Source organism: Elaeis guineensis, chromosome 8, assembly GCF_000442705.2.
Source record: "Elaeis guineensis isolate ETL-2024a chromosome 8, EG11, whole genome shotgun sequence".
NCBI lineage: Eukaryota > Viridiplantae > Streptophyta > Magnoliopsida > Arecales > Arecaceae > Elaeis > Elaeis guineensis.
The window spans coordinates 5,549,369-5,577,308 of record NC_026000.2 but is presented as its reverse complement, the minus strand read 5'-3'; the positions used below and the strand labels follow the sequence as shown (position 1 = coordinate 5,577,308).

Sequence of the window (27,940 nt, the reverse complement as noted above, 5' to 3'; positions counted from 1 at the left end):
TGATTATACATAAAGCACAATTCACATCAGGCTTGGTACATTGAATGTATGGGTAAGTAAACACTTTTACACCCATTCGTGTTGAACCCTTTCAATATTAAATCTATGTACCTAGATTGGGACAAGCCTACTTATCCATTTACATCTATCCCTATAGATGCCAAGAAATTGGATGCTTAACCCAAGTCTTTTTTTTTCATGAAAAATTTTGTGATAAGTATTGATCGAGTGCAATATCGGGACTACCTTCCCAATAAGCTATTTGTCACCTACATACATAACCAAGAAGTTAGTGGGACTCCCACCTATCTTTTTGCATACACACATGGTTTATCTATATTTGATGAAGTCAAACATTTTGACTATCTCATTAAAAATAGAGGTGCCATCTCCTTAATTCCAACCAAAATTCATAAATGCATTTACCCTTCCACCAGAGACATCTTCTCTAGATGGTGTGTGGCAAAATAAAAAAAAATTCAGAATTACATCTCTGATAGCATCCTGTTGGGTCATACCCATAGGTGCTTCAACCATAGTCCACACTTAGTTGATGTACAGGGAGTCGATTTCGGATGTCAAGATTTTAGGCCAATTGTCAGAGTCTCTACTAGTAACATTTTTCGAATAGGTCAAGGAAACATTATTCATAATGATATATAGGTATAGTCATTTTTAATGACAAATCCATATTTGAGTGGTACATTACGCATTCGGATTGACCTTTCGGTGAAGAAGTGTGTATCATGGTCGTGCCTCATCACTGGGCACATCTGATTGAGGATTAACTTATGGATACTCCACAGGTTAAGATAGGATAGTTTATAGATCTTGAACTTCTTAAGTTCAATTATCCTCCCACTGTCCCATTTGACCCAAACATGCCTAAGAATAAGAGAAAGAGGCAAGTGGTTGCTTTACAAGGTATTTATATGATAACATCTTGCAATTTCTCTGTTTGTAATACTACTATCTGGGTATTGGATACCGAAAGTCTTATTAATATATGCAATTCATTGCAAAAACTTCAGGTAAGTAAAAAATTTCAAGAGGGACGGTCTGGTGATCTCATCAATCTGAGTACTAGGCTATTAAGATCTAAAATCTAATTTCATATATAATTACATCAACATACAATTATTGATAAAACTATTTTATGTCATAAACATATCCTTGATCTCATCAATTATGTTTTTCATCTAATCCAATTAGATTTGATGTATCATATACATCATATTAAATCTAAAATTTATCTTATACTAATTATAAAATATCAATTTTAGATTTGATATAGAATAGAAAAATAATTAGATGCAAATATGAATGCATAAGAAATTAATTTTTGATAAAATCTGTTTTCGCACAGTGCTGAATTATGATAAGATTCAGATCTAAATATCTATCGAAATAAATCCAATTTAAAATTAAAATAATTCTCACTTCATAAGAAAATAAATAAAATTAAAATTTTATTAAAATAGATTTAAAATAGATTTTTAATTTCGTATTTTTTTCATCAAAAATTCAGTAACAACAGAATTCTGTTATAATAGATTTATAAAAACCTCAATCAACCATTGATTAGGCACCTCTAATCCAATCAAAATCATATCAAAAATTTTATATAAATAGATTTAAATGAGATTTAATGTCACATAAAAAACTTTAATTATATCTCATGTAAATAATCATAAAAAAATTTATTTTGCATGCATATATTTCAGGCCTGCTCTGATACCAGTTCAAGGGAAAGGAATAGTTTTCCTCCAGAATGCCTAGGTTGCATCTAAAATTTTTTCTAATGTTCTACTTGTTTAAGGATCAAATTCTTATCTGAATCACAGCAGAACCAGAGATCAAATCTTAAATTATCTGATATAAACCTTCGTAGAGGCCTGGATATGCAGATCCTCTACTTCGCATGCATATCAGACGCCACCGAAAAGCAGGATGAACTCCAATCCAATTGGCTTCGCATACACAATCAATCGAGAGATGAGATGTGATGATGTGATACCTCACACTAGCAGGTAGGATGCTCAAGAAGGATCCATGCCCAAGGAGAGGAGGCGGCAACAAAGAGAGAGATGTAGAAGATGAAGGACCTCTCTCTTCACATGCCTGTCTCTCTCTCTTTTCTCTTCTTTCAATTTGATTTGTTTGCTATTCTATTCTCTTCTCTCATCTATAGGTAGAGACCCTCTCTATTTATAGATGATTCTCATGACCCAATGAGAGAACTTTTTATTCAAATTTGATTTGAATTGGTCCAATACTCATGAAAGAAGGACTCCTACATGAGATATAATTGCCATCACTTATGACATCCACTTTGCACCTACTCCCACACCCACTTGGGATGCCCCAAATAAGCACCAAACCAATTTTTGATCGTGCTTCATGAGTGGGTATTCCTAGTGCAAGTAGGAATACTCATATCTCATCCAAAATAGGTCCGATTCGAAGCCGGTTCAAAATAATTTTGAAAGACTGTCAATCCTAAATTCTTTAGGACTTTTATACCAAGTCTAACTTGAATTTTAGACTTATTTAAGTCTAATTAATTCAAAACTAATTTAAAATTAATTAGTACTTAAATCCAAACTTTCATATATTCCATGGATCATAGATAGAAATTGTTTATCCCCGAAATTGAACCAGAACCCCATGTGTAGTGCTAGCTAGACATAGTCAACTCTTTAATCTCATTTTATCCATAACTCAATTTTTAATCAAGTTAGCTTATATGTTCAATCAAGTCAAGTACTTTCAGATTGGACATATAAACATAGGTCAATTTCTTCCTACTTTATTTGACTTGTGTGCGTGACTCCATAGGTTCAAACACTAAGCCAGTAGCACAGGAACCAATTCCTGCACTAATCGAGATACCATCTAGCAATAATTCTCGATGTTCAGATAGGTCGAATTATCACAAAAAAATATTTCAGAACCCATACTTATGGCTACCACATAATTCATCCTTTTGACCCTGGATGCTTTAGGATGGTCTCAGGTTAACTGTCAACTGAGATTGCTTCATCCACATTGTATTTCAACCTTTTAAATTTATTTCATGGATTATCCTGGTCAAGACTTTACTAAATTGAAATACAGTGATTCTTCTGATCAACAGTCTGAACCTTTCTGGAAAGCATGAGCTTAAGAAAGGTAACGTTTCCTCTCTTTTTGTTAATGTTACATGTTCATGATGTGAATGTTCAAATGACGCTGGGTTTAATGTACGTGGTTGCAGTGTTATTTCCATTCTGAATTATTCACCTTTCAATATAGGTATACGAGAAGTTCACACAATAATTTAAAGCTAAAATGAGTGTTGAATATTTTACCAAGGAAATTCTTGTCGAGGATGAACAAGTAACGTTGAAAGTGAGCTCTCAGTCTGTTTCACTTGTTCCTTTTTCTTTATATATATATATATATATCTTCCGAAATTTGTGATGAATAATAGTTGTTTTCTGATGTAGATATGGGGTGTAACAGGAGAGGAAGGATTTCGGATTCTTGGCATCAAATTCTACGGGGAACACATGACTGCTTATTGGACTACAGCACCAATGTTTTTGGGCCAGTTGACCATAGAAACTCTTGACAACTGCCACAAGAGTTTCTTCACCGGGTTTCCAATGCCCAAGTGTTTTTTTTTTTTTTTGCTTATTTTCAGAAATAATCAATTTTGCATCTACTTTTTTCTATTCTTTCTTACATCCTTGAAATTTATTTATGGTTTCATCATTTTATCTTCTCTTGTAGAATTCTATGCAGTAAAGTATGTGCTGTTATACATTCTCAAGAAGTTCTGCTGATACTATGCAATACATTCAAATAAACTGGTCTTTTTTTAACTGGTTATGCGTAACTGTGTGGAAAATGATTACATTCTGATGCAACCTTTGAATTTTCGAGTCTTTTTTCTTTTCTTGTTTTAGAAGTCCGGTCCGAATTTCTGAAATTTTGTGGCCTACCTCTCTATGCCCATGTGGATGGCTCACTTTTGAGGGATGTAGCATGGCTTCTGTAAGTCAATATAACAAGCACAATATCTTGCCACAGACAATGTACATTTCTTTTTTGTTTATGAAAAAACTCTCAGTGCATGTAACCAATGACATAGCAAAAGCAATATACCCCATTTTTCCTAATCAGCACCATGCACTCATTTTCATTGCAATTGTTGTCCTGTTGCACCAGATGTAACTCACGATTTCCCCTAAAATATCATCAGAGCTAATGACACTGATAACCAGAGCCAGAAATATTAGAATAATCAATTAACCTTCTGCTCCATAACCAATCGTTCACTTGTGGGTCGTGTTTTTCTTCCTGCTTGTTGGTTGTTTGATTAATTTCCCTTGATTTGCAGGGATCATTTTTCGTGTATCTTCTTTCTTACTGATTCTATATGGTGGTGATGGATTATCACGGTCTACGATGGCATCAATTTTGATTAAGAAGAAAGCAATGGCATAATTGTTATGTGGATCTAAAGTTCAGTTATTTCCGCAATTCACAATCCATGGGTGATCCTGTTGGTATCGGAGCTTGGTAGTATAAATGTGGTTATTCTGAACAAAAAAATAAAAGAAAAAGAAATCGATCGGACGAAAATGTAGTATAATTACATTGTTCATGAACCTCATTTAACAATTACGCAACAACTATAAAGATAGCCACCTATGAATGTTGCACAGTTGTCAACCAGCATCATGAAGCTTTCAAATTTTTTAATCAATTATATAGAATGCATTGTTTGATTTGATTTTTCCATCAGTTCATGGTGAAATATTTATCACAATGATCTGGGCCACAGAATGCCATCTTACAAGGAGGAGGATGTCATCCAATGAACAATTTAATTTAATTACTTATTCTCTGCGGTTGGCCAAATCGACTGATCCTACCAATTAGGTTCCTCCGACTCCTCTGCGGCACCGGCACTGCTCCATGCTTGGGATTCCATTCCTGAAGCAACAACCGATGTTTTGTAAAATATTCAAGAAATAAGAAACAACATGCTGATGAAAAATACTGCAAGCAAACCCAGTACACAAGAAAAAACTGCCACAACAATATGGAGCTTGGTGATTCAAGGGAGCTCCCTATGAGCTAGATTACAGATAAACGTGTTAGCATCCTTCATCAAGTTTCTCAAATCAACTAGAATGCCCCATTTAAAGTAATTGATTTTTGACATCTTAACAGACATCTGTATCGGTGACACTATTATAAATTCTGACCCAAGAACATCACCACTCATCGAAGAATTAAGCTTGAATTATTATGAGAATGCAGAAAGCATGTATTCTAAGATGCTCAGACCTGACCAGTCAATTGTCGCGAGTCATTCAAGATGAATGAACAACAGAAAGAAAAAGCATTCAGAGTTTTCTTTTTTAAAAGATTGAAGAAAACATGGTTGTTCAGATAATTTATACAATTTCAGCGTCATATATGCCAAGAGCTGGTATAGTCTTACCTGTGCTGGCAGAAGGAATTTCCTGTGAGACAGGATCTGGTACACTCGCAACAGAAACCGGTACCATGCTCTTCATGGATATTGATGAGGTATCACACAAATGCGAACCAGAAACACAGAATTCTGAGAAGGTGGATCCATTACCATCCTTCATACTATCAAAAGCATGATCTTTACCTGGAAGTTGATCAGCAAAAACAGAGTATTGAGGTAGAGTATGGAGATTTGGATTCATCTTCTGGTTGTTGACTTAGAAAATATAAACGTGGACTGCATTGGAAAATCTTGTCCATATTCTCCCTTAACGAGTCTTGTTCGCACTCCAGAAAGTGCCTAGTTCAAGCAAGAAGTTGATAAGTGTTAGACAAAACATTAGGCTATTCACCTCCTTGGAAGTACACCACAACATTGGAAGTGAAAATATCAATCAAATTACCACCAACCAAACTTGTAGATGTTCCTGAAGTGGGTGGAGATATTATTGAAGAAATTCGGGTGAGAGGGTGAGATAAATGGCTCCCGATATCAAGTTGATCTGATTATCTACTGAAGAATTACATGAGTACAAAGCAAGTTTGTTTTGTATTCACTCACTCTTTTTATAAAAGGAAAACATGATATATGAAACAAAATTTCTGCTTAACAAAGAACAAACTAGTGCATATTTCAGTGGTTGCTTGCAATTCTATCATTTTGTACTCATGCGTCTATGAAAAGTCAAGACCAACACTGCTTTCTTTACTTGCATGCCCCTCTAATAGTAAAGTTGAAACATAAATGGTTGGTTTTGTTAATAAGGCACCAGCTACGTTTTCAATGCACCAATAAATGCACAAACATATTAATAAACACTATATTTTTAAAATTATCAATTACCGAATAGATCATTAGCTTTACATGCAAATCAGACCGTTGATGCTTGATAGCATTAACCAGCTTAGGATGATAAAATTTCACCTGTGTATACTCGCCTGGAAGCCAGTAAAATCTGTTGTAGGTCGCCATATGGTATGCTTTCTCGGCTGAGGATCGGTCTCTTTGTAAAAAAGAGGTGGCGTAGCTATCTGAACAAAACAAGCAGAAAGCTTTGTTAAGAGAACTGATACATTATGCCATTAGAAAACATCTCTTGATGCTCATATAAGATTACCTCTATATCCAGGGTTCCATCCCCTGTTTCAGGGTATGTTACCTTTAGACCCTTAATATGTGACCATGGAATTTCAATCTTGCTCTTCAGGCCACTTTCAAGAAACTCCCAAATAAGTTTTTGTCTCGCAAAGTAGCACTTAGCCTCTAGATCACCTTCATGTCTTGATACATGCTGTTTACAAGGGTACGTCAATTAACCACCAGACAAATCTTTATCCACCTTGATAAAGAACTACTTGTAAGCAAACAAAGCACATAAGATTTTCTACTGAGGGCAATTAGAAAAATCTTGAGTTTGTATTCTTGACTATGCTCTAACCAGTAGCAATCAAGAATGATTAGTATTTTACTCTACATAATCAAGTACAGACCTCTGGTGAAAAAAAGCTATAATTCAGGCAAAGTAAAGTTCAATAGCAATTTTATTGCATTGATTCCATTGAATATTCAATACGTCAAGCTTTAGAATCAAATTCTCCTACCTCCCAAGCTCCGATTCTCAAACGGGTAGGCGCATGAAACTTTGAAGGTTTCATCTTTCTGGTAGCTTGAGAAGGCTTCGTGTCAGGCAAATCGAACAGAGAAAGTTATGTTAGATGTTTTAAAAAGATATTGTGAATGGAGAGAGAAAAAAAAAAACACAAATAATTCAATAACATAATTCAAGATCTCAATAAGTTTCTCTCAACCAAGAATTCTGATTATTTGATATAAAAAAAAAAAGTGAAAAAAGTGTTGTACCGGATGCTGCAAAGGAGCATTATTCTTCTTCGGTCTCTTACGGAGCGGTCGGTAGTCCTCATCCAAGAAGTCCCCTATCTGAATCTCCGACATGATCACCACCGCCGCCCTTTGAGTAGGAGAGGGAGGGAGAAAGAGCAAGAGAACAAGAGCCAGAGATGGCGCCCGAAGTTGGAAGCGACCAGGGAAGGAATAAGCAGATAGAGGGCTTATATAAATAGAGGAAGATGGTGCTAAATATAAAAAATATAGGAAACAATAATATCTAAATAGGAAACACATATCGAATTTGGTAATGTATAACTTTTTATTGCCCAATTAAAAAAAATACACGATTACGTTGTTGGATTTTTGATTAGCATCATGACATACGTGCATTATCTTAAAAGATGAGATAAAGCTTGGTCCCAACATAAATTCCATATCTTGCTTTACAAACCAACAACGTACGATTTATTTCCTTTACAAAGCAGCAACGTACCGACCTACCATACACCACGTCCCACCCATTGAAAAAGAAGAATAAGAAGACTCCATCTCCTGCGAGGCTCGCCTCCGCCTTTACAAGGCCATCCCGTTCCCTTCAAGATTCTATCACGACCACCGACCCTGTTTTCTGCCTCTTTCTTTCTCTTCTTCCCTCTTGACCTTGCCGGTTTCATCTATTGTGATCACCGGAAATCGACGTTGGAGAGCACCGCCGGAGTCAAGGTAAAGCCCGGTCTTCTTCTCCTTTGCTGTCTCTTCCCCATGTCCACAAATCACACCTCCATCTACTTGCCCTGTTTTTTCAATCACCATTGCGGCTGTGCTCCCTTGAGGAGCCCTTGGCCGAGTACCCTGTAACTCTTCCATGGATCACCAGATGGAACATGGCCGCTGGTGAACACCCAAATCCAGCGAATATCAAATTTTCATGTTTCAAAAAAATATATATTTACATTTGCTAGAAAAAAATATTTAGAATGTTCTGGCTTCATAGAGAGTTGTCAGTCTATGTTGAAGATTTTTATGCATGCATATTGATGTAATTGAAACAATTTTTTTAAGAAAAAAGTCTAAAGTGAATCAAATCATTTGAATAATGGGGTGAAACAAGCTAGACCTAACGATCTTTGTAATTTGCTGAATGGGCACATATTCTCAAGTTGTAATTCACCAAGATATAAACCTCTCGATGTCTTGTTGGACACGCATTCAGGATTTTTACAACGTCTACCAGTTGGTTGGTCGATAGACCTTCCTTGTTAGTTTTCTTGTTCTGTTTAAGTGTAATTCCGGTTAAGTTTCATTTTATAGGGAACTAATGTTATTACAAATCTTAAAATCGTCAAAAGATTCTGTTCCTTTGCAATTTCTTCCCGTATTTCTTGTCTGGAGACGTGGATGCGCTAAAAGAGTGGGTATCGATATCTCTTTACTTCAAGCCGAATAAAAGCTTGCTAACAGGCCATGGCAAATGACTTAGTTCAAACCTAACTCCTCCTATCTTATTCCCTTTTTTTTTCCTGCAATTATCAGATTTACCTCAATCGAGAATTACTTCTCTCTCCCAGCCAGCCCTGGAAAGGACAATGAGTAAAAATAGTATACAGAAAGGTACATCCGGAACATGCAACGCATTCCAGAAGATAGAGCTATGAGTTTGGTATTAAGTTGTCCAGACAGTATACCAAAGAATCATGTTCTCCTATTGTCAATTTCTTATACCATGCCTGAAGGGATTCTGCTGCTGTCATCATCTTATACTATACCTTTGGAGCATCTTCTTATACCATGCCTGGATGGATTCTGCAATTATAGGGATGTCTTCATTGCTTGCTCCAGTACTTTGGATTATCTTGTTCATCTTTTCTGGTTGCTTCCTACTGTTGTAATTACCATCACAGCATCACTCTATCAACTAAAGGTGAAAATGATTTGGATATTATTCTTTCGGATTCGTTTCCAAATCAATCCAGATATGAATAAAAATTTGAATATCTAACTACTATCCATATCTGTATATATATCCGTCAGAAAAAAAAAAAAAAGATATGGATAAATAACTATCCAATCCATATCTGAATATCCGAATTTATATGTAATCCTATATAATTTTACATAATAATTATTAATTTTTTTAAAAAATATATAACTATATAAATATATTATTAACTTGATTTATTATTTATTTAGTAATATCTTTGATTTTGTAATTATAAAGTTTATTATCGAAGTAACATCTATAACTATATCTATACTTTCAATATTCGAATTATATCCATATATATTTAAAATAAATATAAATATAAATTTTTATATTCAAATAATATCCGTATCCATATTTGTATTCATTTGACAAAACAAATATGGATATGTTGGTATCCAATCCACATCCTATTCACTTTCAACCCTAATGTCAACTATTGCAATTTTGTTTGTATGCAGCAGGAAACTATATTTTGTTGTTCTATAACTGCTATACTCCACTGTCAATGACGTTACTACTCTTGTAGTCACGAAAGAAAAGAAAAAAAGAGAGAAGAATCATGTTCTCACACCTTCCTTAAAAAAAATAATAAAAAAACCACAAACGTCCGATGCTACTATCTTTCATTTTTTTTTTTAGAACAGAAATGATGCCAGTGGAAATATTTAACTCAAAACTTCTCAACTTCCAAATGATGCCCCATGATTCTACCTTGAACTGAAAATTGGCGCATGCACCTACAACTTATAAACCAGAGTTTGTTACTCTAAAATATAAACCAGACAAAAATCATGCAGTTGTAATATATTTTATGCCGGGCTTAATAACACAAGAATAGTTCAAAAGTTTTCCAAAAGTAATGTCGCAAGAAGCCATTATTAGATCTCAAAATGATTATCCCTACCCGACGGGTCTACATTCATCCCTGAATGCCATCGGGTCTCATATATTTGTTTCCGCATTAGAGCATTGAGCTTTGTGAGAGCACCGCACTGCAATAGAATGGTGGATTTCAGTGATATCATTTGAGCCGAGAGAGTCGCAAGCAACAGTTCTAATTGTCAACCAAGTCCAGGGAGCTCATCATCACTTCTAACTTCTTTTCATTTATGAATATAAAAACTCGTGAAACATAATAAGTTTACATCATTAATTCTTATTTTGTTGGGGTTGCTTCAAATCGGCTTTTGAGCAGAGGTTGGGATACTATGATGACAATTTTGTTAGAACGATGGATTACCTTCTCTTCCGGTCTCCAATTATAGCTATACTTGGTTCACTCTATTGCTTATGCAGAAAACAAATGCTGGAAATTGGATCCAGATCACTCTTTCTCAATTATGACTGAGGGAGTGCTCACAGGGAGTGCTGAAAGAGGTGGCCGCAAGAGAAGATACAAGGATGGCCCCAGAATTGGAATAAGTGCCACTGGCAAAAGCCAAGAACTTTGACTGGTCCTGCAACAGGGGGAACAAGTGAGTTCTTTGATGAGAAAGCCATTCTATTTTTCCCTTTATTTTAAAACATTTAGGTTTCTGAGCATATTATGAAAAGAAGCATGGGTGCAGAGTGTTCAGTTTACCATCTCCTTGCAGTCATATCATTATAGACCCAAAAAGGTGATAAGGCTGAGCATAGCGCAAAATCAATGCATGTAATATGGATCTGCAATGAAGAAAATGTTATAGGTAAATGCCAGAGTTTTTACATGAGGTCAATGGACTCTGATGTTGACTTCACGGAAAGAAGTTCCCAGCTTCAAAAAGTTTTTGTAAAGTATTTGATGCAGTTCTGTAGAACAGCTGAACAGGAGCCGCTGACTAGTTAAAAAACTGAGTGTCTTTACTAGGTTAAAATGCTGGTCGAGCAAGTTAAAGAATGAAAAAAATTGAGATTTCACATGGGAGTATGCTTAATTGAAATTTCCAATAGTATGTCATGATACTTACATACTTGCTTTCTCTGAAGTATCGGTAGAACTCCTTCCACACATCACTATTAGCTAAACCAGCATACATAGTTAGGCCCAAGCCTGCAACAAGTAAAATCTGGTTTGCAATGGAGTTACTATTCAGCCAGCAGAAAGAGGAAACAATAATCAGGTAAATATGGCAGCATATAAACCATCAATCCGATCAGTTTGATGGGAGTTTCACCTACAAATTTTGCATGTTTCCACTATTTCAAACTATCAATGACCAAAACTCTAAATACCAAAAGCTTTCAGGCAACGCTTTACAGAAACTATATTGAATGATTGGGATTCTTTGTTTGTCACTTCAACCTTTTCAAATTGTAATTCAATGATGGTTAAAATCAATGAGTTATGCATGTGCTTGATGTAAAGAAGTTATAGTATCACTCATATACACAAAAATTTGTATACAACTTTACTAAGCATATTGTGCTTATGTGCATCGGAGTTTCTTAGTCCAGCAGTTATCTTTGAATCAAGAAAATTTAAAGGCCATCTACTGATTTCATCTTCTCCAACAGCTGGTGGAGGTGGCTTCCAGAGAACAAAGTATGGAATAAGAGCATATGCACCGTCAAAGAATGAAACCACTAGGAATGGCCAGACAGGTATCTTGCTTCTTGAACTTCATCACCAGTTTGAACACATCAAATTTATTTAATATGGAGGAAAGCTGAGGAATCTGAAGATTAAGGTGTATGATTTTCACTGGTTCAACTGCTGATTGAAAAATAATGATGGACAAAACTGAATAAAGACATAGTCGCAGCTTCAATTCTTTAAACGTAGTTGGGTTTTGCACTGTATCATGATGAACCCTTGATAGCTAACCAGCTATCTTTTTGTAGCACTTGTAAAAAGGAAGAATCACCATAATAAAGCCATGCCCTTAAATGATGAATATTGATTATTCTAATTTTGCTATAGCTGAGTCAATCAGTAACTCCATGTATATCTATAAAAATATATTTAGTGCATATTGTTGCGGCCAATCCTCTGTAGCATCCGTCATCGATGAAGAGCACCTGCAAAATGAAGTCCACATTAACCAGAATTATGTCCGGCGGGGACCCTCCAATGCTTAAGTTAGTGAGAAGTGGTGAACAACAGATAAAGAGTATTTAAAATGGCAGTGTTAGCCCAGAATTATCTTACCAATACTGTTCGTTTACCTTCTTTTTATAGATAATTCAGATGTAACCATCAAGCGTGTGATTCTGCTTTTTATTAGGCCATAATTATGAAATTAATGGGCTGTTTATGTCCATTAACAGCCGTGACATATAATCGATAAACATTCATAACGGTTAAATATGTGAAATCCACACATTCCGATATTATGTGATCGTGAGATGAGCGTTATATCACATTCGGGTCATCTGCGCTGGTAGCTTGTAAGCCGACTATACATCGGTAATAGCAGTAAGTCGATAGTCATGGAGTTCCGAATGAGCATCAGTCGGTAACTCTGATATGCCGATGATTTTCGATTGGAGATTATCCAAGTTGTCTATTGATGGTTGATAACAGCTGACTGTCGGTCGGTCAACTAATTATTACTCGAAATATTGCATTCATAAGGTCGATGTAGAGTCAGAGTCAGGGGTTGGTTGACTTGTCCCAACAGTTGCCCTCCACTCTCAAGTCCAAGATGGTCTGACGTGTATATTATCACGTAGTCTGTCATGTTGAACGAAAAAAATTATCACGTGCTGCCTCGAGCCCCGACTCGACTGCTGGTATTAATGATTTTTTGGAATACGAGAGATCTTCAGCTATTTTGCTATTTCGATAGCTATGAAATCATCATTGGACTGTCATTTCGGGAAGATAACTCGATGCCCAGATCCAGACGATTTGATTCTGACTAGTAAATCTTGGCCATGTGTCCCAACATCATTGGCTCTAAGCTATTCATGTGGATAATGGTGAGGTGGCACGATCTAGAAGCAGGTGCGTTGAATCATCTGACCAATATCGATTTTGATGTCGCCACATGTCGACATCTGAGGAGATCAAAATTTGATCGATTTCATCTGGACCGTTGAGGAGTCCTATATATACACAGTCGCTTTCATCCAGACTTGATTTTGCATTTGTTGTATAGAAGGTTTTACTAGAAGGTTGCCCTAGTACTAGGAGATCCGAGTTCTGTTTCTTGCATCACTTTTGATCTCAGGTTGAGTTTTTCTTTCCTTCTTCTAGGGTTTCTCTTCTTAGGGTTTTCTTTTTCTAGTTCTCCATTTTCCATGGCTGGTAGAAAAACTTTTTCTTCTCAGGATAGCAGTCGGAGAATCCGATCGATGACTCTCCTTCAATTCTGAAAATGGAAGCTTCTTCTTTATCTGGGCCCAATGTTGAATGGCTCTAGAAACAGTATCGTATTCTGAAGTAGTATCAACTTTTCGCTCTTGGTTCGGACGGTTGAATAAATTCTCCTCTTCCGGATTCGATTGTAATTTATGTCGAGGACCTTCGTACTGGTCTTCGATTCTCGATTTCGGAGTTTATCCAAAATTTTCTTGATTATTATGGCCTCTGTCCTGCTCAACTGGCCCCAAATTCTATCCGACTGATCATCAGCTTTGCTCTGTTGTGTCAGCTTATACCAATTGTTCCTCATCCTTTTCTTTTTCGATCTTTCTTTGTCCTTTGTCCTCATCTGAAGGTCAAGGGTTGGTGGTTTTTCTATCCGAGGAAAGGCCTTTTTTTTATCATCAATCTTCCATCGTCCACTCATGGATGGAAAAATTAATTTTTCTTCATCTCTTCTTCTTCTCTCTAGAGCTTTCCTTCATGCTGGGGTGATCCAAAGACTGACCCTAATGAGAACAATCGGGTGGAGGCCAATGATCGGGAAGATTTTCTCTGACTGAAAGACATGGCAGTTCCATCGCAATGAGAGCTGATGACCGAACAAGCTCTCTACGATGTCGGGCTTAGTTCGGTCATTTCTTTAGGTATAACATAGTCGGTTACTTTATTTTTTTTGTCTATTTTTGAACTTTATACTGATCTCTTTATTTTGATTGCAGCTGTTGGTGCAAAAATCCGCTTGCATCGGAGAAGCTGGAGTCGAGGGAGTCACGGTCGCCGTCGGGACCTGCAAAAGAAGTCTCAACCAGAGTTGGGGTTGCTCCGGCAAGACCCTTCGACGCTCAAGTCAGTTCTCTGCCTCAACAAGAATGGAGTGCTCGAACGAAAATTTTAGCAGAGTTTTGGGATAGAAATTAGAGCTTAGAGAATAACGTATCTGGGGTCACCCTTTTTATAGACGGAGGGTGCAATGGACTGATGGCGACGTGTGTAACCATCTGTCAGTGGGCCGTTCGGAGCCAGGAGGGGTCTGTTATGAAGAGTAGTGGAACGAGATCATGGCCAACACCGGGATACGCCACGTGGAGTCTGTTGCAGAGAGTGGAGCGGCGTCCATTGTCGCGACTTGCCAGAGGGTGGAGGAACTGCACGGTATCCGTCGCAGGAAGTGAAGCAGAATCGTGGTCATTATTGTGGTCTGTCGGGAAGTGATGGAGCCACGCGGAATCTGTCGCAGGAAGTGGAGCAGAGTCGTGATCGTTACTACGGCATGTCAGGGAGTGATGGAGCCGCACGGAATCTGTCGCAGGAAGTGGAGCAGAGTCGTGGCCGTCACCACAGCCTGACAGGGGGTCCAGGCCCGTCGGCCGAAGTTCGGCTGGGGTGTCTGGCGGAGGGAGGTGGCTAACTACCCATCTGAGAGGAGCTCGGGGTCCGGCTCCCGTAGGGGTCCGGGCGAAGTCTACCTGCAATCGAAGTCGGGGACGAAGTTCGGCTCCCGTAGGAGTCCGGATGGAGTCTACCTGCAGCCGGGGTCGGGGATGAGGTTCGGCTCCCGTAGGAGTCCAGACGGAGTCTACCTGCAATCGAAGTCGGGGATGAAGTCCGGCTCCCGTAGGAGTCCGGATGAAGTCTTCCTGCAGTCGAGGTCGGGGACGAGGTCCGACTCCCGTAGGAGTCCGGACGGAGTCTTCCTGCAGTCGAGGTCGGGGAGAGGTTCGACTCCCGTAGGAGTCCGGACGGAGTCTTCCTGCAGTCGAGGTCGGGGATGAAGTCCGACTCCCGTAGGAGTTCGGACGAAGTCTTCCTGCAGTCGAGGTCGGGGATGAGGTCCGGCTCCCGTAGGAGTCCGGACGGAGTCTACCTGCAATTGAAGTCGGGGATGAAGTCCGGCTCCCGTAGGAGTCCGGATGGAGTCTACCTGCAATCAAAGTCTGGGATGAAGTTCAGCTCCCGTAGGAGTCCGGATGGAGTCTACCTGCAGTCGGGGTCGGGGATGAGGTCCGACACCCGTAGGAGTCTGGACAAAGTCTACCTGCAATTGAAGTCGAGGATGAAGTTTGGCTCCCGTAGGAGTCCGAACGAAGTCTTCCTGCAGTTGAGGTCGGGGATGAAGTCCGGCTCCCGTAGGAGTCCGGACGAAGTCTTCCTGCAGTCGAGGTCAGGGATGAGGTTCGACTCCCGTAGGAGTCCGGACAGAGTCTTCCAGCAGTCGAGGTCGGGGATGAAGTCCAGCTCCCGTAGGAGTCCGGATGGAGTCTTCTTGCAGTCGAGGTCGGGGATGAAGTCCGGCTCCCGTAGGAGTCCAGACGAAGTCTTCCTCCAGTCGAGGTCGGGGATGAGGTCTGGCTCCCGTAGGAGTCCGGACGGAGTCTACCTGCAATTGAAGTCGGGGATGAAGTCCGGCTCCCGTAGGAGTCCGGATGGAGTCTACCTGCAATCAAAGTCTGGGATGAAGTCTGGCTCCCGTAGGAGTCCGGATGGAGTCTACTTGCAGCCGGGGTCGGGGACGAGGTCCGGCTCCCGTAGGAGTCCGGACGGAGTCTACCTGCAATTGAAGTCGGGGATGAAGTCCGGCTCTCGTAGGAGTCCGGACGAAGTCTTCCTGCAGTCGAGGTCGGGGATGAGGTCCGGCTCCCGTAAGAGTCCGGACGGAGTCTACCTACAATTGAAGTCGGGAACGAAGTCCGGCTCCCGTAGGAGTCCGGATGGAGTCTACCTGCAATCGAAGTCGGGGATGAAGTCCGGCTCCCGTAGGAGTCCAGACGAAGTCTTCCTGCAGTCGAGGCCGGAGACGAGGTCCGGCTCTCGTAGGAGTCCGGACGAAGTCTTCCTGCAGTCGAGGTCGGAGACGAGGTCCGGCTCCCATAGGAGTTCGGACGGAGTCTTCTTGCTGGTCGGACGCCAGTAGAATCCCCGAGGGGTCACTTCTGACACGAACTTCGGCTGGGGGGAGATTTTATACCCAACACCAGTCTCTCTACTTTCGAATTCGAGTTTCGAATGAAGAAAGTACAGAGAAATTTTCCCAGCCGAAGTTGTCCCCTTGAATCCTGTGCACGATCGCCGTCAGATATTCTGGCATTTAATTCGCGCGTGCCGGAGGCTTTTCAAATCGAGGTGACCTGAAGAGATCTTTCGAGATTTTTGCTGGAGCGTTGGCCCAGGAACGGTGCAGTAATTGCTCTGTCAGCTATCAGCCGCTTTTAGCCGCCTGCGGTGGCGAGTGGGACTCGTGGTGAGCATGGGTCGGCCTGGGGAGATCCGCGATCATCATAGCGCCTGATCCCAGGGTCTATTTAAACCCGTCTTTTCGTCTTCAGGAGTCTCATTCTGCCTGAGAGTTCTGTCGGTGTCTGCCTTCTCCCCGAGAGCTCTGACCCCCTTTGGCGTCCACCTAGGCCCTAAGCGTTCCTCGAGTCATCCCTGTCCTCGCCCATTTGCATCCTTCGGAGCGATCTAGGTTAGTCCCGAAACTTTCGTTTCTCTTCTTGCCATCTAGGGGCTCTTTTTCCTCCATTTTTCTTCTGCCGCATTCCTCTGGTTTGGTCCCCCGCAAACCTTTCGCCTCTTGTCCCGCCCGATTTCTCCAGGATCTTTAGGGTCTTTGTTTGAAATATCCTCCGGCACCTCCACCTCTAGTGGTTCCGGAAGTTCGTCCGCCTCGGCCCCCCAGAACCCCCACACTGTAGACGAACCCACATCTAGGACTGAGCCTCGCCCGATTTTTGCGTCGGGTGCCATTCCCTGTTCTATGACTCCGGACGAACTTCTACTGATAAGGGTTCAGTATGGAGTTCCTCCGGAGTATGATCTGGAGCTTTCTGGTCCCTCCGACTAGGCTAGCACCCCCCCACCTGGTTGTTTCTGCCTGTATCAGGAGGCCTTCCGTGCAGGACTCTGGCTTCCGCTTTCGCCTTTCGTCGTCGCCCTTTTCCATTTCTTAGATATTTCTTTAGCTTCAATTGCGTCGAATTTCTTTAGGTTTTTGATAGGGTTCCTCTCCCTTTGCCACGTAATCGAAGTTCAGCCATTCCTTTCTTTGTTTAGGCATTTCTACACCTTCAAGCATCACCCCTCGGCAAAGGACTGGTGGTATTTCTCCCCCCAGTTTGACAAGAAGGGGTTGCTGAAAGGTGCTCCCTCTTCAATCCATAACTGGAAGGGGAAGTACCTCTTCGTCTATTGCCCGACCTTGAGGCTGGGATTGCCCCCTTGGGGCTCCCTAAGGGACTCTGCCCGTCGGGCTCCTAGCCTAGGGGAGGACGACCTTCAGGCCACCCAGAGGCTTCTTGGTTATTCGGCTCCTTCCCTTTCCAACCTTCTGAAGGAGCAGTTTTTATTCAACATCGGCTTTAGTCCCCTGGATCCTGCGAGTACCCCATCTTTCCTTTCCTCTTCTTTTCTTCTGCTCTTCCTTTTTTTCTCTTTTTTTTTTTTGCATGCCACTTCTTCCTTTTTCACCCCATCACTGATCTTTTCTCTTTTTTTTTTTTTTTTTAGGAATGGATGCCGAAGCAGTACGGATGCTCGCCAGGGGTCTCAAGGCCCACAAAAGGAAAGGCACCGCGGCCTCCGGATCGGCCAAGAAGGCTAGAACGAAGGAGACGAGCTCAGCCACTTCTGTCCAGGTGGCCTTCGCAGTCGACGTTCCTTCGGACGCCGAACCTCCGGCTCTCCGGGCCTCTTCAAGGAGTCCCCCCACTGAGGTTCCCATTTCGAGGGTCCGTTCTGTGGAGGCGCCCAGGGTCGAGAGGGGGAGGAGAAGGAAGTCGGTGGTCTGCAGGGTGAGTAGCCGTCGGGTCGCCATCGAAGAGTCCCACGATTCTGAAGAAGAGCTGGGGGAGAATCCCTTCAATGATAGGGACTTGATAAAGTGGCTGATTGATGGCTGCATCCTGCCCGAGGTCGTCCAGAGGATTGATCGCACCGATCCCGAACAGCGGGTTTGGGACTCCCTAGGGTCCTTTCTCGAGGTAAACAGATTCACCTTCCCCCTTCCCCTCGTGCCTTCATTTAATTAGCTTCTCAACATTCGTTCTGACCTCCTAGCCGCCCTTATAGATCGGGCACCAGCTCCTTGCCAATATCGAGGTGATGAACCGGGTGAGGAGGGATGCCATCCAGGTGGAGGAGAGTCGTCGGGCCGAAGTCGCTCGCCTCAAAAGAAGGCAGCCGAGGTGGTCACCCTCCAAGAGGCCCTGGAGAAAGAAAAGCAGGCCCTGGAGAAAGAAAAGCAAACCTCAGAGGAGGCGGTGAGGAAGGCGGAGGCCGAGGTCGCAAATTTGGTGGAGCAGATTCCGGTCCTAGTCTCGGAGGCCAGGGCTCTAGCAGTGGAGGAGTTCAAGGCCTCTGCAGAGATGAGGGACCTGAACGTCAAGTTCGGCCAAGAGGCATTCATCAAAGGATTCGAGCTCTGCCAGGAGAAGGTGGCCAAGAAATTTCTCGAGCTCAACCTCGGCTTCTTGGATGAGGCGTCCGAAGATGAAGCTGGTCCCTCTCCCACAGCTACTGTCACCGCAGCCCCCCTTCTGGAACACCGAGCTCCCCAACTCCTAATTCAGAGGTCTGAGACCTCTGACCTTGTATTTTTCTTTTATTGCAATTTTTCTGTTCCCTCTTGTCTTTAGGAAACATTCAATCAATAAAATTGAGTTTCTCCTTTTGGAGGGCTTCTCCACCCTGTTCCCCCCCCTTTTTTTTGTTTTGCTTTATGCAATGAGATGTGCCTTGACACCTTTGTCTCCCGATGGCAGTGTCCTGCCGAAGTGCTCCCCCTGCCACAAGGGATTCTGCTGAAGTCTATGATCCAACGTCTGAAGAAGAAAGTTCATCATTTAATAAAAAGGTTGAAGGAGATGGATGGCGAGCTTCGCAGGTTGAGGAAGGGCCACTCTGAAGCCACCGCGGAGGCCACCCACTGCCGGAACCTCCACGTGAAGGGGATCATGGAGTACAGTCGGAGGAAAGCGAACTTCGAGAAGGAGCTCGAGGAACACAAGAAGCACACCAGCGACCGATCTTGGGCTCAAGCCGCCAAGATCAGTTCTCTCAGAGTGGAGCTGTCGGCTGCACAGGAGAGGATTAGCCAGTTGGAAGGAAGCTCGTCCCGACTTTCGACTCGGGCCGACTGCGATCGGGAATGGTCGAAGAAGTTCTCCGACCTTCAGCAACAGCTCTGGGATGTCGAGGCGAGCTACGACGCATACTGGGCCGGCTGGTGCAGGAAGGTGGATGAATATAGGGGAAAGCTCAGGATGGCGACCGACGAGGTTGCCCGCCTTCGACGACAGCTAGCGGAAGGGGCCCAGCTTGCTCCCGCTCGGGATTTCGACGAACTCCAACCCCTGAGAAGAACCGTAGAGGAGCTATCTGTCGCCCTTAGGGAGGGAAGGGCCAAACTGCAACAATTGAAGATCCAACTGGTATACGAGCAGCGGGCAGTCAAGGACGTGGAGGCGAAATCCGAGGTCCTGAGAAAAAGGCATCGAGAGGCGGAGAACGAAAGCCAGCGATTTCATCAGAGGTACATGAAGATATTAATGAGAGAGAAGGAATTGGAAGGAGAATTCGAGAGCTTAAGGCACTCCCTGATGAGGGCCGAAGTTGAAAGTTCGAAGTCGGAGGAAGCTGGGCCCCCTTAGGGCTCTTTTTGTCCTTCGTCCCTCTAAGTGTCTTTTTTTGCCGCTTGTCTGTTCGTTGTCACCGTTGTTGTTGTCGTTGTTGTTTTTTATTTTTGTCTTCTTCTTTTTTTTTTTCTTTTCGATCTTCCAGGCTCTGTAATGCATATTTTGCTAATGAAATGAAAAGATCTTCGTTACCTTACCTGTACATCGTGTTGAATTATCGTGCGCCAGACTTCTTTTATTTTTATCCTGTGCGATGTAGAGGTTGTTCGAAGGTTCCTTGTTCATCCTTGTATTAGGCCATCATTATCGAGTTTCTTGTATTTTTGATTGGTTCGACGTTGATGCCGCTTGGAGGTTCCTAGTCATCGCCGTGTCGATTTGTCTTTTGTTCATGACCGTAGATCTTACTTTCTCTTCCTCCCTCTTCATAGAGACGAGGTCCTTTGTGCTTTTAGTGTAGTTTGGCCTCCATTTTTCGTTGGAGTAGTCCGTCGCTGTTCCTTCACATTTCCCTCTTTTTTCTTCTTTTTTATCGGGTCTCGAATGGTCGGACCCTAATTGGTGTCGAGACGAGGTTCTTTTCCTATCTCTGATGTGATCGGTTTCAGCTCGGGTTTGGACGAGATTCTCCTTCTATTCCTAACGGGGCTGTGGGGGCGCATATGGGCGCTGTATGGCCTCTCCCCCCATCCGGTCTACAAACAATCGGGCCTTCGACCTTGCTCATGTTAGGACGAGGTTCTCCTCCTGTCCCTAACATGGCTGTGGGGGCACATATGGGCACTGTATGGCCTCTCCCCCCATCCGATCTACAAATAATCGGGCCTTCAATCTTGCTCATATTAGGGCGAGGTTCTCCTCCTGTCCCTAACATGGTTGTGGGGGCACATATGGGTGCTGTATGGCCTCTCCCCCCATCCGATCTATAAAAATCGGGCCTTCGACCTTGCTCATGTTAGGGCGAAGTTCTCCTCCTATCCCTAACGTGGCTGTGGGGGCACATATGGGTGCTGTATGGCCTCTCCCCCCATCCGATCTATAAATAATCGGGCCTTCGATCTTGCTCATGTTAGGAGGAGGTTCTCCTCCTGTCTCTAACATGGCTGTGGGGGCACATATGGGCGCTGTATGGCCTCTCCCCCCATCCGGTCTACAAATAATCGGGCCTTCGACCTTGCTCATGTTAGGGCGAGGTTCTCTTTCTGTCCCTAACATGACTGTGGGGGCACATATGGACGCTGTATGGCCTCTCCCCCCATCCGATCTACAAATAATCGGGCCTTCGACCTTGCTCATGCTAGGGCGAGGTTCTCCTCCTGTCCCTAACATGGCTGTGGGGGCGCATAAGGGCGCTGTATGGCCTCTCCCCCCATCCGGTCTACAAATAATCGGGCACTCGACGTTGCCCACATTGGGGTTTATTTTTGTTGTCCGACGGGGTCATCCCCTGTCGTTACAAGTCCATGCCAAAAAAGAAAAGATGTGCAGATCTGAAAGAAATCTTGATTTAAAGTAGGGTCGTTCGTTATACATTTACAAGTTTTCAAACCCTAGAACTGTGGAAGGTCTGTTTCCTGTCAAGGCCCTCCAGAGACGGAGTTGATGATCCCGATTGGGGGCCGATCTCCGGGCTGCTCTTCTCTCCTTGACGGCTCAGGCTGCGGAAGGGCCCTTGGCCGATCTTCTCTACCCTTAGGCCGGCGCCGAATGAACCTATCAAGTCGACCTCGTCGGATGAGCTCCTCGATCTCATCTCGGAGCTGGATGCATTCCTCCATGTCGTGGCCGTGGTCACGATGGTAGAGGCAGAACTTGTTAGGATTGCGCTTCCCGAGGTGCATACACATCCTCTCTGATTTTGGGAGCTGCTCTCTGACCTCCATCAATACCTAGGTTTTTGATGCGTTGAGGGGGGCATAGCTGCAGAATCTTCCTGGGGAGAGTCCCGTCGAGCCCGACGCTCCGAACTTCCCTGCCTGCATGCTCGGGGAGGAGTCTGGATGCGCTTGTGTCCGGGAGGAGTTCGAGAATGTGGCCGAGCTTCTCTCGGCCCTTTTTCGACTGCGGGCTTGCTCGAGTCTCCCGCCTGCCGCTCTCTCGCGGTCTCCTCATCCTTCATTTTGAAAGCTTTCTTCGCTCGGGCGTACCCTTCGATCCGAGCCAACAGATCAGCGAAATCCCTGGGGTACTTCTTTTTCAGGGAGAATAAAAGGTTGTTCTTCTGAAGGCCGCCTTTCAGGGCGGCCATAGCTACCGATTGGTCCAAATTCCGGACCTCCAATGCGGCGACATTGAAATGGTTAATGTAGGCCCGGATGGACTCCTCCTCCCTCTGCTTGATGTTGATGAGGGACTCTGAACCCTTCCGGAGATGTCGGCTGCTAACAAAATGAGCCACAAACTGGTGGCTCATCTGATCAAAGGAAAAGATGGAACCCGATTTCAGCATCAAGTACCAGTTTCTCGCCGCTCCCTTCAAGGTGGATGGGAAGGCTTAGCATAGAATGGCGTCGGGCGTGTCGTGAAGCAGCATCATTGTCCGGAAGGCCTCCAGGTGGTCCATTGGGTCCAAAGTCCCGTCGTAGCTTTCAAATTGAGGGAGCTTGAAGTATGGCGGGATCGGTTCCTGCATGATCATTTGAGAAAAGGGAGGGTCCGTACAAATGTCCTCACCATAGGTGGGGGGTGCGTGGCGGAGCTCCTCGATCTGTCGGTTCATCTCTCGGAGCCGCTGATCCAGGAAATCCTCTCGACTGCGGATCTCGAGGTTCTTCTGGTAGAAGGGAGGTAGGGATCTCCCGAGGGTAGAATCGTGATCCGACTGAGGGCTCTCCACCCTCGGATTCGTCCTTCCGGGGAAGACGGGGTGGCTGGCCCAAGTAGCCCGCCCTACCGTTGGATTTTGGAGTTTTGGCGACGCTCTCTCCAGTCGCACTGATGCCTGTGGTTGCTGCTGCTGCGGTATGGCCTGCACAGCTTCAGTGAGGTCTCTAACCTTCTGAACCAGCAGATCGAATTGCTCTGCACCGACTGCCATCGTCGGGAGAGGAAGAGGAGGCTGGGAAACTAGAGGTAAGGCTGGAGCCTGAGATCTGGCCGCGGAGGCTGTGGACCACCGGGTGGATGCTCTGCGGGGAGGCATCGGGCGAAAATCTAGCGGAGGAAGGAGAAGAGGATGCCGGGGAAGATGACCAGAAGTGGTCTCGTTGAGCGCTCCTTTAAGAACAAGGGTACTACGAAGGCACAGGCCCTTCCTCTAGCGCCAATCCTGTTGGTGTAAAAATTTACTTGCATCGGAGAAGCTGGAGTCGAGGGAGTCACAGTCACCACCGGGACCTGCAAAAGAAGTCTCAATCAGAGTTGGGATTGCTCCGACAAAACCCTCCGACGCTCAAGTCAGTTCTCTGCCTCAACAAGAATGGAGTGCTCGAACAAAAATTTTAACAGAGTTTTGGGATAGAAATTAGAGCTTAGAGAATAACGTATCTGGGATCACCCTTTTTATAGATGGAGGGTGCAATGGACTGATGCGACATGTGTAACCGTCTGTCAGTGGGCCATTCAGAGCCAGGAGGGGTCTGTTACGAAGAGTAGTGGAACGGGATCGTGGCCATCACTGGGATACGCCACGGGGAGTCTATTGCGGGGAGTGGAGCGACGTCCATTGTCGCGACTTGCCAGAGGGTGGAGGAACTGTGCGGTATCTGTCGCAGGAAGTGAAGTATAATCATGGTCATTATTGTGGTCTGTCGGGGAGTGATGGAGCCGCACAGAATCTGTCGCAGAAAGTGGAGCAGAGTCGTGGCCGTTACTGCGGCATGCCAAGGAGTGATGGAGCCACACAGAATCTATTGCAGAAAGTGGAGTAGAGTCGTGGCCGTTACCACGGCCTGACAGGGGGTCCAGGCCTGTCGGTCGAAGTTCGGTTGGGGTGTCTGGTGGAGGGAGGTGGCTAACTATCCATCTGAGAGGAGCTCGGGGTCCGACTCCCGTAGGGGTCCGGGCGAAGTCTACCTGCAATCGAAGTCGGAGATGAAGTCCGACTCCCGTAGGAGTCCGGATGGAGTCTACCTGCAGTCGGGGTCCGGGACGAGATCCGACTCCCGTAGGAGTCCGGACGAAGTCTTCCTGCAGTCGAGGTCGGGGATGAGGTCCGGCTCCCGTAGGAGTCTAGACGGAGTCTACCGGTAATTGAATTCGGGGATGAAGTCCGACTCCCGTAGGAGTCCAGATGAAGTCTACCTGCAATCGAAGTCGGGGATGAAGTCTGGCTCCCGTAGGAGTCCGGATGGAGTCTACCTGCAATCGAAGTCGGGGATGAAGTCTGGCTCCCGTAGGAGTCCGGATGAAGTCTTCCTGCAGTCGAGGTCGGGGACGATGTCCGGCTCCCATAGGAGTCCGGATGGAGTCTACCTGCAATTGAAGTCGGGGATGAAGTCCGGCTCCCGTAGGAGTCCGGATGGAGTCTACCTGCAATCGAAGTCTGGGATGAAGTCCGGCTCCCGTAGGAGTCCGAATGGAGTCTACCTGCAGCCGGGGTCGGGAACGAGTTTCGGCTCCCGTGGGAGACTGGACGGAGTCTACCTGCAATTGAAGTCGGGGATGAAGTCCGGCTCCCGTAGGAGTCCGAACGAAGTCTTCCTGCAGTCGAGGTCGGGGACGAGGTCCGGCTCCTATAGGAGTCCAGACGAAGTCTTCCTGCAGTCGAGGTCGGGGACGAGGTCCGGCTCCCGTAGGAGTCCGGACGGAGTCTTCCTGCAGTCGAGGTCGGGGATGAAGTCCGGCTCCCGTAGGAGTCCGGACGGAGTCTTCCTGCAGTCGAGGTCGGGGACGAAGTCTGGCTCCCGTAGGAGTCCGGACTAAGTCTTCCTGCAGTCGAGGTCGGGGACGAGGTCCGGCTCCCGTAGGAGTCCGGACGGAGTCTACCTGCAATTGAAGTCGGGGATGAAGTCTGGCTCCCGTAGGAGTCCGGATGGAGTTTACCTACAATCGAAGTCTGGGACGAAGTCCGGCTCCCGTAGAAATCCGGATGGAGTCTACCTGCAGTCGGGGTCGGGGACGAGGTCCGGCTCCCATAGGAGTCCGGACGGAGTCTACCTACAATTGAAGTCGGGGACGAAGTCCGGCTCCCATAGGAGTCCGGACGAAGTCTTCCTGCAATCGAGGTCGGAGACGAGGTCCGACTCCCGTAGGAGTCCAGACGGAGTCTACCTACAATTGAAGTCAGGGATGAAGTCCGGCTCCCGTAGGAGTCCGGATGGAGTCTACCTGCAATCAAAGTCGGGGATGAAGTCCGGCTCCCATAGGAGTCCGAACGAAGTCTTCCTGTAGTCGAGGTCGGGGACGAGGTCCGACTCCCGTAGGAGTCCGGACGAAGTCTTCCTACAGTCGAGGTCGGAGATGAGGTCCGACTCCCGTAGGAGTTCGAATGGAGTCTTCTTGCTGGTCGGACGCTGGTAGAATCCCCGAGGGGTCACTCCTGACACGAACTTCGGCTGGGTGGGATTTTACACCCAACAGCAGCTATGCAGCCAAGAGCATGAGTGTCGGCTACTGATAACCGCTCGTATGCGGTCAAAAAGAAGGCAACAGTTGAAGCTGGACCCTCCTGACCGTCGAAGAAAGGTCAGGTCACTACTCCATCGGTACTGGTGAGGGAATCTGACATTCCATTAGAGACGATTCTTGATCCAGTCTTGGCATTGTCATCCCTGACAATGCTTTTTGAGGCACCGTCTGCTGAAGATGGGACGGTAGGAGAGGACAGAGCTGCAAGAGTACCATCAGTGGCTCCATCAGCAGAGGTTCGGATTAGGGCGGGAGTCACAGTCGAATCCAAGCAGTCTGCATTTGTGCTAGCCGTTCCTCCAGCAGAATGTTCTCGAGTGCAGTCGAGCTCCGACTTCCCAACATTCTCAAGCATGGGCTGTCGACCGAAGATCGGGGGAAGGTGCCAGCGACTTCAGCCAATGACGGATCGTCTGTAGGCCTTCCAACTCTTTTCGACATTCGAATCTCCGAGAGTGAGTCAGCCTTGGCCAATCTGGCATTGACCAAGTGGCTCATCGAAGTTGCTCTTCTCTCGACTGATCAAGAGAATAGGAAGAACCAGACTGTCGCTGAAATATTTTCTTCCTTTTACCCGATGATACTCGAGGTAAGTTTTTTGATATTTTTTTTTAATCTGACTTGATTTATCTTCTGCTTTCAGTGGGCGCATGACATGCACGATTCAGAGAGCGACTATCGAAAGATTGTTGACTTTCATTGATCGTGGATGGATAAGGTGGCAGCCATCATCGTCGAAAAGAATGCTGCCCTCGAACAACTCCAGGCGACAACTGAACAGGAGAAAAACCTTTAAGAGTAGATCTCCCGAATGAAGGTAGATCTACAGTCTTCTAGGGCCAAACTTGAGTCGGCTTGCCAGAACATCTCATCCCTCAAGTCTCGGATCAGGAGCAAGAAGCACTCCATCCATTGGCTCTGACGAGAGAGGGATGGATGCATTGATGAACTTGAAATGGAGTGCGGAAGGTATCGAGCCACTCTGGAAAGGTTGACATTGGCCAATGCTGAGTTGGCCTCCGCAAGAGCTGAAGTAGAGTCAGCGAGGGAAGTCCCAAACCAAGCCATCGAGAACTTCAAAAATTCGAAAGAATTCAAAGAAGAAATCTTTGAAGGCGGATTTGCTTTATAATGCATCGGGTATGAGGACGGTCGAGACGCGATCGAAAAATTATACCCAGTTTGGACTTGAGTAGCATCATTCCTCTGATGGGTTTCGGTGATGCAGTGGAATATATATTTCAAAATTTTTAACATGCATTCAACAAATGAAAACAAGATTTAACAATTAAACTTAATTACTAGAACTCAAAAATCCTTGGAACCCCTTGATGATTACAATCAAACTACAAAATCAAGCATATGAGGAGAAGACCAGAAGTCATATACCACCATGAGGACCACAAACTGATGATTTTGAGATCTCCATGAGACTCCAAAGCAAAAATTCTCTAACGGTGATCCACACAGGACTGATCAGGGCTCTTTCCAACTCGTCATGGTGCTGTACCCTTCTTCGTAAGTGCGCTGCCGATTGTCCTTCGCAAGAACAGGATGCACCAATGCTTGTATGCCTTCATGACCTCTACAAGGACCACTTTAGAAATCCTTTTCTAAAGTATCAAATCACACTCTAATCAGATTTTATGTTCAACACATGAACAATTTGATTTTAGGACAAGTATCTCATACTTTTCTTTTTTCTTTCTCCCTTTCTTTCCATTTTCTCTCTCTCTTTTCTGATAATTTTTTCAAACATTTTTCTTGTCTTATCCTCTCATTCTCACACCTAAACCCAGCCAAAAAGGGATGTACAAAATAAGGAATAGCACCCCCTTTTTATAGGGAATAAGGGGGTATCCCATGGGATGCCAACTCTTGGCGTCCCTTATTCCTTACACACCCCAATCAATTTTTAACGTAGAACACAATGGGTTGGTGTGGAATAAAAGGTGATTCACTGGTAGAAGGACTCTTCCTCTATCAAGAAAAAATATAACGCCATCATATGGCACGTGGGATAAGAGGAATGGCATGGAGAATTCAAGAGTCCATAAAATTAAGGACTCTTCCACATCAATCAAAAAATG

The 27,940-nt window shown here is 44.6% G+C and overlaps 2 protein-coding genes across 9 annotated transcripts in view; both read right to left on the bottom strand.

The window, feature by feature from the left end:
* The window catches only part of LOC140859703 (uncharacterized), a 134,673-nt gene that overhangs the window by 18,770 nt on the left and 87,963 nt on the right, over positions 1-27,940 (bottom strand). The gene's annotated exons all lie outside the window — the stretch shown is intronic.
* On the bottom strand, positions 4,710-7,806 carry LOC140859725 (uncharacterized). Its single transcript, XM_073262108.1, has 6 exons — positions 7,391-7,806; positions 7,132-7,206; positions 6,648-6,821; positions 6,455-6,561; positions 5,498-5,830; positions 4,710-4,983 (listed from the first exon to the last, which is right to left on the bottom strand). Exons 1-5 carry the CDS (start codon positions 7,670-7,672, stop codon positions 5,686-5,688), a joined length of 783 nt encoding a protein of 260 aa, XP_073118209.1. The 5' UTR covers positions 7,673-7,806; the 3' UTR covers positions 4,710-4,983; positions 5,498-5,685.